The 9,638-nt window shown below is 53.6% G+C and overlaps 1 protein-coding gene across 1 annotated transcript in view; it reads left to right on the top strand.

The window, feature by feature from the left end:
- Window positions 1–944: 944 nt before the first annotated feature.
- VPS35L (VPS35 endosomal protein sorting factor like) overlaps window positions 945–9,638 on the top strand; it is a gene marked incomplete at both ends in the record, with an annotated part of 118,763 nt that continues 110,069 nt past the window's right edge. The window contains 4 exons of the mRNA XM_080703938.1: window positions 945–1,354; window positions 5,591–5,690; window positions 6,902–7,069; window positions 8,759–8,878. Coding sequence (XP_080560064.1) covers window positions 945–1,354; window positions 5,591–5,690; window positions 6,902–7,069; window positions 8,759–8,878 — 798 coding nt within the window. The remainder of the gene's footprint in view (window positions 1,355–5,590; window positions 5,691–6,901; window positions 7,070–8,758; window positions 8,879–9,638) is intronic.

The following is a 9,638-nucleotide window of genomic DNA, read 5'->3' as shown; positions in this document are numbered from 1 at the left end:
TGGTTTGATGTTTTTTTACTTACCAAGGAAAGTATGTATTAAGGGATAGAAAAGGATGTGGGCGCGCAGCACCCTAACACGATCATGACTGTTGTACGGAGAACTGAATCCAGGGCGGTCCGCCTCAAGCCACACCCCAAGCCTTTTTATTTTGAAACTGGGCTTAGGTAGGTAGGGAAGGCTGGCCTTGGACCTTGGATCCTTCTGTCTCAGCCTCCCAAGTACTAGGATTGCAGGCTTGCCCTGCCACACCAAGTCCATAAAAGGCATATCCCGTTACTTAATAGGTCTTTGTGGAGCTCTTTCTAGGAGATAGAAGCTGGCTAGAGCTAGAGGTGCCGGGTGTGGTGGCACATACTTGTAATCCCAGTACTTGGGAGGCTGGGACAGGAGGATCACAGGTTCGAGGCCATCCTCAGCCATTTAGGCCAGTCGCAGCTTGGTGAGGGCCAACTCTGGTCTGCAATCTCAAGTCCCATCCTGGACCCAGAGTCTCTTTCCATCAAAGGTCACGCACGGTCCGTGAACGCCCACAGGCACCCTCCTCTCCCCATGAAGAGGGGTTTTAATCAAGACACGGGGTTGAGTTGCTGTCTCTAAGGAACAGCGGCGGTCCCAAAGCCTCGGGAGTGCAGATGTGGCTGCCCACACCCGCGGTCAGCACTGGGGTGGAAGCCGGGGCGGTCTAGCTCCGAGCTACACCCCCAGCCCGATTGCTTATTCTTTCTTCTGAAGCAGGGTCCCAGGATGCCGGGGTCACCGGCGTGCGCCACCGCGCCGGCCGTGAGAGTCCATTAAACTCCGGACCTTGCGGTCGCCGCGTCCAGGCTCTGGGGGCCTGTGGCAGTGACCCCCGGCCGCGGCGGCCCCCCGCCCCTCTCCTCCCTCCCTGCTCCCTCCCCTCCCCCTCCCCTCTCTTCCCTCCCTGCTCCCTCCCCTCCCCCATGGCGGCGGGCGGGGCTGGCCGCGGAGGAGGAGCCGGCGCCGCGACGGGAAGATGGCGGTCTTCCCCTGGTAAGGCGCCTCGGGCCCCGCGGGGCGGCCTCCCCGGGCGGGGCCGGCCGTCCTCCCCCGAGCCGCCCCGGTCGCTGCGGCTCGCCATGGCGCCGGCCGGGAGGGCCACGCCGCGACCGCGGCCGCCGGGGCTTAGCGGGACGGAGAGGAGCTCGGGACGCGGCGGGGAGCGGCGGCCAGGCCGCGGCGGCCCCGGGGCTCCAGCACCCGGGGTGGGGAGACCCCCGGCCGGCCGGGTGGACCTCCCCTCCTCCTCGGCCGGGTGGACCTCCCCTCCTCCTCGGCCGGGTGGACCTCGCCTCCTGCTCGGCCGGGTGGACCTCCCCTCCTCCTCGGCCGGGTGGACCTCCCCTCCTCCTCGGCCGGGTGGACCTCCCCTCCTCCTCGGCCGGGTGGACCTCCCCTCCTGCTCGGCCGGGTGGACCTCCCCTCCTCCTCGGCCGGGTGGACCTCCCCTCCTCCTCGGCCGGGTGGACCTCCCCTCCTCCTCGGCCGGGTGGACCTCCCCTCCTCCTCGGCCGGGTGGACCTCCCCTCCTGCTCGGCCGGGTGGACCTCCCCTCCTGCTCGGCCGGGTGGACCTCCCCTCCTCCTCGGCCGGGTGGACCTCCCCTCCTCCTCGGCCGGGTGGACCTCGCCTCCTCCTCGGCCGGGTGGACCTCGCCTCCTGCTCGCAGATCTTAGCGCACCCGAGGGGAAGTAGCTTCCCTTGAACGATGGCGCGAGCGCAGCCCTTAGAAATCACTGGGTGCGGCCTGCTCTGTGCTTGATGGACGGTTGTGTGCCCTTTACCTCGTGTGTGTGTGTGTGTGTGTGTGTGTGTGTGTGTGTGTGTGTGTGTGTGTGTGTGTGTGGTGCGTACTGAGATTGGAACCCAGGGGCCTTCTGCCTCTCACCAAAATTTTGGGAGAACTCGCTCAACCAGCCTCCGAGTGCTGGGTCACCGGCGTCAGCCGCCCAGGTGAGACCACCTCAGCACACAGTGAATCCGCCCGGCCGCCACCCGCCCACGGCGTCCTCTGACCCAAGGCCGCTGGCTGGACCAAAGGCTGGGCACAGGAGAAGCCTGGGCCCACTGAACTCACCTGGGGTATGTGGTGAACACATCCCAGGAAAGGCTGTCCATCTCTGCGACCCAGGACATTTTACCTTTGAGCTTGTATATGTATATGCACATATATAAATATATACATTAAATACATATATTAAGTGTATACATTTAAATATATAACATATATTTAAATACAGAGATGGAATAACCCATAAATGTCTAGGTTCTCCATAACTCTCAACCTGGCTGGGCTCTGAACACCTCTCAGCATGGTGGAGAGGATTCCCTCTTTGACCTTAAGGAGACAGGGCTTTGTCCATCCACTGTACCTCTAGCACCTAGAACAGGGATACACTTACTTGTGAATGAACAGGGCGAGGAGGCCCATAAAGAAGTGTCTTTCTGTCCTGAAGATTGCGTTTATCAGCCCTTATTTGGGCCAGGTGCTGGGCTAAGTTCCTGATACTCACCATCTCATTTAATCCTCCTAATTCCATTTTTTGACTGGGAAATGGAGGTGGAGAGGTAGCGAAGCCTCGCAGCCTACAGGTGGGCGGAGGTTGGGAAGCTGGAGCCCGCTGGCCAGCAGGGTTGTCAGTGTGGCCTCACGTCTAACCTCTGGGCTGCTCGTGGGTGGCAGGGTCTCTGAGTCCCACTGCAGTGTCATGGGTCTTCCCAGAATGCCTCTTTCTACCCATACTTTTTTTTTTTTTTTTAAATCCCCAAGTTATTTGGCCCAAGAGAGGAGATGTCTCATGCACCCTGGGTGGAATTTCCAACTTCTTCCTTTGGTGATGATAGCGCGCTCGGGGCTGTCTTCCACCTACATCGTTGGCAGAGTTTGGGGGCAGCGGGGAGAAATCTTGTGACCGGAGGAGACAAGGCTGTGTGGTTGGTAACCTGAAAATACTCCAGTAAAATAGTTGGCAAAAAGCACTTGGTGGGTTTCCGGTATGAGATTAATTCAATCACCCTAGTTGTATTTGTACGTATCTGTATTACTAGATGCATGTTTATTTATTTACTTTTTTGAGGTACCAGGGGTTAAGCCCAGGGGCCCCCTACCACTGAGCTGCATCCTCGGGCCCTTTTTATTTTTTCCTTTTAAGGTTGCAGCTGGGTCAGCTGCGGAGGTGGGAGTCAGGTGAGGCTTTTTGAGAGAATGCCCACTAGAGGTCGCTGTGAGTTTTACCACAGGCCCAGGAATTAAAGAAAATGCTTAAACATCGCAGGCTCTGCTGACAGCACATTTGAGGAAGCTACCGGGAGAAGTGGCAGCTGTCTAAGGGTTTTTAGATCGGGAAAGCATTTTATTTGCTCTTCTTCAGAATTTTATTTCTGAAAGGTTCTGGGAAGGTGGAGAGAGAAAGGAGGCAAGAGACAGTACAAGTTTTATTGGGATAAAACTTGCAGAGGGGGTCTCCAGGAAAGGTTGGAGCCCACGTCCGCTTACAGACTAGAGGTTTATACAGGTTGTTGAGGGGGAGATGCTACAGGGAGTGGTCGTCAGCCGCGGCCAACGGGGCGGCTAGTTGTTGCTAAGGGGGGATTCTGCAGGGCGGGGGAGCGGTGGTTACCTATTGCCAAGGTGGTTTCGGCATCAGGGTTGGGCAGGGCAATGGAACTTCTCTAAGCAGAGGGGTCTGTTAAGCCAGGGGCTTAGGGCAAGTCTTAGGCAAGACAGTGGGACACGTGGGGAGGCGGGGGAGGCGGACTGAGCAAGAACTTGGAAGCTCTGATCAAGATGGACTTATTTTTGTTTGAAGCTCTAATTTCCACAAGCAGCTTTGGGGATTGAATCACAGATACTCTACCTCTGAGCTGCACCCGCAAGCCCTTTTCTAGTCATTTATTTTATTTTATTTTATTGTGGTACCGAGGGTGGAACCTAGGGGCTTTTCTACCTCCGGGAAATACTCTCAGACCTATTTTATACTTTATTTGGAAAAGGGTCTGAGTTGTTGAGAGCCTCATTAAGTAGCTGAGGCTGGCTTCGAACCTGTGTGATCCTCCTGTCTCAGCCTCCCAAGCGCTGGGATTACAAGCCTGCGCCACCACGCCCGGCCATTTATTTAATTTTGAAAGGTTTTGTTAAGTTGCTGAGGCTGGCCTCAGACCTGTGATCCTCCTGTCTGGGCCTCTCAAGTACTGGAGTTATAGGTGTTTATCAATTTGCAAGTCTAGAAACAGTTTTTACCCCCAGATTTCTAACTTTTTTTTTTGTCTGTGTGTGGCACTGGGGATTGAACCCAGGGATATTCTACCTCTGAGATACACCTACAGTCTTATTTTTTATTTTGAAGCAGGGTCTCACTAAGTTGCTAAAGCTGGTCAGCACAGGTTGATCCTATGATCCTCCTACCCCAGCCTCCCAAGTACTGGGATTATGGATGTATACCACCACACCTGGCACAAATTCCCAATTAAAAAAAAATTCCTGCTGGGCGTGGTGGTGCATGCTTGTAATCCCCGTGCTTGGGAGGAGGAGACAGGAGGATTGTGCAGGTTCGAAGCCAGCCGCCCTGGCTTAAGAGACCCTGTGTCCAATAAAAAGTACAAAACAGGTCTGGGAGTGTAGCCCGAAGTAGAAGGGTTTCCAGGAACCCCAGTACTACCAAAAATAAATAAATAGATAAATAATTCCCAAGCTTGGTCCCCTTAAGAATATTGCTTAATTTTTAAAGTTCATGGATGATTTGTAATCTGCAAAGCCATTGAATCGTTTGTGTTACTTGCTGCTCTGCCTTCAAAGAGTTTCTAACACCAACTCCAACTTCTCCGTGTGAAACATGGGCCTAACCACAGTGCCCAGTGTGCGGGGATGACCAGAGACGTAGAGAATGGAGGTGGAGCCGGGCTGGAGTCTGGCCTATTCTAAGTGCTCGGTAAATGAGGACCGTGACTTGTGACGTCACAGCCGTTCTGCCAGAACACGTTCTAAAGCTGTTGATTTGTTCATTCCAGTAGGAAGGGGAAGCTCACTGCTGCAGGATTTTAGATTGAATTAAAATTCCTACTCCTCTTAAATTGCCTTTGCAAAATTCGGTTTTTCTTTTCTTTTCTTTTTGTTTTGTGTTTTGGGTGGTACTGGGGTTCCTGGAAACCCTTCTACCTCCGGGCTATACTCCCAGACCTATTTTATATTTTTGAAACAGGGTCTCTTAAGCCAGCACGGCTGGCTTCGAACCTGCGCGATCCTCCTGTCTCCGCCTCCCAAGTGTGGGGATTACAAGCGTGCGCCACCACGCCCGACTCGGTTTTTCTTGACCACTGAGAAAGTTAAGAGCGATCAGAAAGGAGGGAAAGCTTAAATGTGGTGTCTTAGACTCTCGTCTGTCCATGGCTACGGTTCACATTTATCCTGGGGGTCTGTTTATTTCGTAAGCCAAGGAGGGGCCTTCCTGGGTGGGTAGGTGCTCAGCAGAGTTCTTCACAGGTGATTTTGGTGGCGGTGCTTTGGAAGACGAAGGCAGAGGCATTGCGGATGCAGCGTGCCTTTCTCACCTGGAGCCTCTCTGTTTACCAGGTGCTCCCGGAACAGGAACTACAGGGCTGAGTTTGCATCCTGCCGCCTGGAGGCCGTGCCCTTGGACTTGGGGGACTACCACCCGCTGAAACCCATAACCGTGAGTTTCCTGAGTTTCCTGCGCTCTCAAAGCGCCCGTGGCTTCCAGCTGTGCCCTGGGGCCCTTGCATGGATGTGCGGGCGTCTCCCTGGTTCCCTTCGCTTCCCATGCTTGCTACTTGGAGTTAGCTTCAGACCCTACGATGGGGCACTCTGTCCCACTCGACCACTCTGCTTCGATGCCAGCGGTTAGTCCAGGTTCTGACCTGCGCCTCTGACCCCCACAGCTCTCAGTGAATTTGCTAGGATGGTTCCCATCACCCAGACAAACACTTTACCTGGGTTTCCTAGTTTATCATAAGGGATAGAGATGAGCGGCCAGAGGAAGAGGTGTCCAGCGTGAGGTCTAGGGAGGGGACCCGGGGTCTGAGGAGAGGCCCCGAGGTCTGGGGAGGGTGGCTGAGCCTCCACGCCCCCCCCCCCCCCCCCGTGCACACATATACGCGGCGTTATTCTTGAGTGCAGCTGTGTAAACCCTTCATCTTGTAGGGATACTTGCCATGCTCCCCCCCACCCCCCCATCCCTGGAAGATAGGGTCGGGCTGAAAATTTCAGCTTCTAGTCATGGTTTTCCTGGTGACCAGGCCGCATCCAGGGACCCTGCAAAGTAGTTACTCATTAGCACCAAAGATGTTCATGCCACCTAGGAAGGCCACAGCTCGGGAGCTCTGTGCCAGCCCTGGGGCAGAGACCAAATCAGATACATGTTAGCATTGTAGTGAGCTGGGGTTGAGCCGTGCATTTGTGCGGCTCCAGGCCACCAGCGGTTCCGGGTTCCAACCAGGAAAACCGTTAGGATCTGTTCTCGAAGACTAGACAGGAACAGGGGTCGTTTCGTGTCACTGGCTGGTGTGGAGGTGCCGATGTCTCTCAGAGCTGGTCTCCAGGTGGTAGGGAGCAGATGCTGTCTGGGCTGTTAACTCCTCTGTTGATGTGGGTTCCTTTACTCAGGAACCCCAGATCCAGGAGCCCTTGCATCCAATAACTCTCACGTGATTTCTTAAACACTTCTTAACCCCGGCCTCCTGCCTTCCGTGCTAAAGAGTCCTTCTGAGTCGTGTCTCTCTCTCTCACAAAAATTACGCAGATTAGTAAGCCTCTGCTACGAGGGAACGGTCACCCAGCTTCTGGGGCAGGAGGGAGGGACCCAGCTGTGTCCCCTGGGGATGGCACGGGGGCCCCGTGTCGTGCCACCACAAATGTCCCCCATAGGTCACAGAATCAAAGACGAAGAAAGTGAGCCGGAAAGGAAGCACCTCCTCCACGTCCTCCTCGTCCTCCAGCTCCGTGGTGGACCCTCTGAGCAGCGTCCTCGATGGCACCGACCCCCTGTCCATGTTCGCAGCCACCGCTGACCCCGTGGCCCTGGCAGCAGCGACGGTAACGCGCCCGGCGGGTCACCAGTGGGGTCTGCGGGTGCGGGAACGGAGCGCCGCCTGCCTCTGGTTCCCGTGGGTATTGTGACGGCAGTGTCTAGCACGTCCATTTCTAGTCATAGATAAATAGCAATGGTGTCAGCTTCCTGCGCGACAGGCATCCTTCTGGGCTCATTTCCCATTGGGTTTCTGGGTATTCGTGCCGTAGGTATTAGAACCCTCATTTAGAAAGATGCAGAGAGCCAGGCGTGGTGGCGCACGCTTGTAATCCCCGCGCTTGGGAGGCTGAGACAGGAGGATCACACAGGTTCGAAGCCAGCCTCGGCTACTTAGTGAGGCTCTCAGCAACTTAGTGAGACCCTGTTTCCAAATAAAGTATAAAATAGGTCTGGGAGTGTAGCCTGGAGGTAGAAAGCCCCTGGGTTCCAACCCCAGTACCACCAAAAAAAAAAAAAAGAAGAAGAAGGATGCAGAGTTAATCACATGCAGCTGGAATTCAGGCCTGACCACTCAGCTCCAGAATCCACGCTCTCACCCATAGTCCTTTGCAGTACCTCATGCATTTACTATTTTTTTTTTACGTAAATTGAACATTTCCTGAAACTGAAATTTTTTTTTTTAACTTGACAGTGTATCTTGGAGCGCTTTTCTCGTTACAGGCTCAGCCAGCGTTCTTACCTTGAATGGCTGCGCTGTAGTCTAAAGAGCGGCTCTGACATACTTTTTTTCATCATCGTTGACCTTTTGCTGGGTGTAGGGCGCCTACCTGTGGTCCCCATGGGGGGCTGAGGCAGGAGAATCCAAAGTTCTGGGCCAGCCTGGGCAATTGGTAAGACCCTGTCTCACAATAGAAGAAGGGCTTCCTGGTTATAGAAAAGCAGCCCCCAGTAGCAAACAAAACAAGCCTCCAAAAAACACGATAAACCTTTAGAAAGAAAGATCTATTTTCTTTTGAAGCAAAGGACTAGCTGCCTTTTGATTTTTTGAGGTGCTGGGAATTGAATCCAGGGACATTCTACCTCGGAGGTGCACTCCCAGCTCTATTTTATTTTTTGTTGCAAAATAGTGTCTTGCCAAGTTGCTGGCCTCAAACCTGCGATCCTCTTGTCTCAGCCTCCCAAGTATATTGGGAGACTGTCATTTGCTTACCCTGGTTTGTTTGTTTTGTTTTTGTGGTACTGGGGATAGAACTAAGGGGCTTTCTACTTCCAAGCAAGATCCCCAGCCATTTTTTGTTTGTTTGTTTGATTTTATTTTATTTATTTTTTTTTTGAAACAGGGTCTAAGTTACTGAGAGACTCACTATTGCTGAGGCTGATCTCAAACTTGCGATCCTTAGCCGGGCGTGGTGGCGCACGCTTGTAATCCCTGCACTTGGGAGGCTGAGACAGGAGGATCGCGCAGGTTCGAAGCCAGCCTCAGCTACTTGGTGAGGCTCTCGGCAACTTAGTGAGACCCTGTTTCCAAATCAAGTATAAAAATAGGTCTGGGAGTATAGCCTGGAGGTAGAAAAGCCTCTGGGTTCCACCCTCAGTACCACAAAAAAAAACCCCAAAAACCTTGTAATCCTCCTTTCTCAGCCTCCCAAGTACTGGGATTACAGGCGTGCGCCATGACGCCCAGCTCCGTACACTTTATTTCTAAAGATTTAAAATGATACAGCTGCTGACGAGGTTGTCTTGACCTTCTTTAGGACAGCTCCAGAAAGAAACGGGATAAAGATGACAACGCCGTAGGGTCAGACTTTGAGCCTTGGGCCAACAAACGGGGCGAGATTCTCGCCCGGTACACCACTACGGAAAAGCTGTCGATCGTGAGTAGCCGGATTTGGTTGTGATTTCTTTTTGTTGTGTCGTCCCACCTCCCGGGCTCTACAAGTCCCCCTTCTTACGGAAGGGTTAGTTAGGAGCACCGGTGCCGGTCGGTGAGGTGTGGAAGAGGAGCGCCCTCAGAGGGTCCCATCCCCGCACCTCGCTGGGGCCTCGAACCGCTGGTGGTCTGGAGCTGCCTGATTTCATGAGTCCAGGGCTCAGACAAACTCATTAACGTTTTATTTTATTTTATTTTTTATTTTTTTATTTTTTTGGTGGTACTGGGGTTCCTGGAAGCCCTTCTACCTCCGGGCTACACTCCCAGACCTATTTTTGCATTTTTATTTGGAAACGGGGTCTCCTAAGCCAGCGCGCGGGGCTGGCTTCGAACCTGCGCGATCCTCCTGTCTCCACCTCCCAAGCGCGGGGATGACAAGCGTGCCCACCACGCCCGGCCCTCATTAAAGTTTTAATGTGCTGAAGTTTTATTGTGGGTAGCTCGAGCGGATGCTGCTCCCTAAAGATTCCTGAAAATGGTTCCGAGATTCCTAGCCCAGAAGGTCGCTGCTGTACGGCAGCTCTCTGACACTAGTCTTTCCCGCACGACAAAGACAGAAGCCTGGTTATAATAATTTTAAGAGGATTTAATAATGGGGGGCCAGGGAGGAGGTAGATGACAATTCTCCCACTCATCTGTAGCCAGCACCTTACTTTTATAGAAACTTTAGACAAGGCATGATAAAAGTTAATCAAACACGGAAG

The sequence above is a fragment of the Muscardinus avellanarius genome (genome assembly GCF_963383645.1).
Source record: "Muscardinus avellanarius genome assembly, chromosome: 10".
In the NCBI taxonomy this organism is placed as follows: Eukaryota; Metazoa; Chordata; class Mammalia; order Rodentia; family Gliridae; genus Muscardinus; species Muscardinus avellanarius.
The sequence above is the reverse complement of the archived record's forward strand: the minus strand, read 5'-3'. Positions and strand labels throughout refer to the sequence as shown.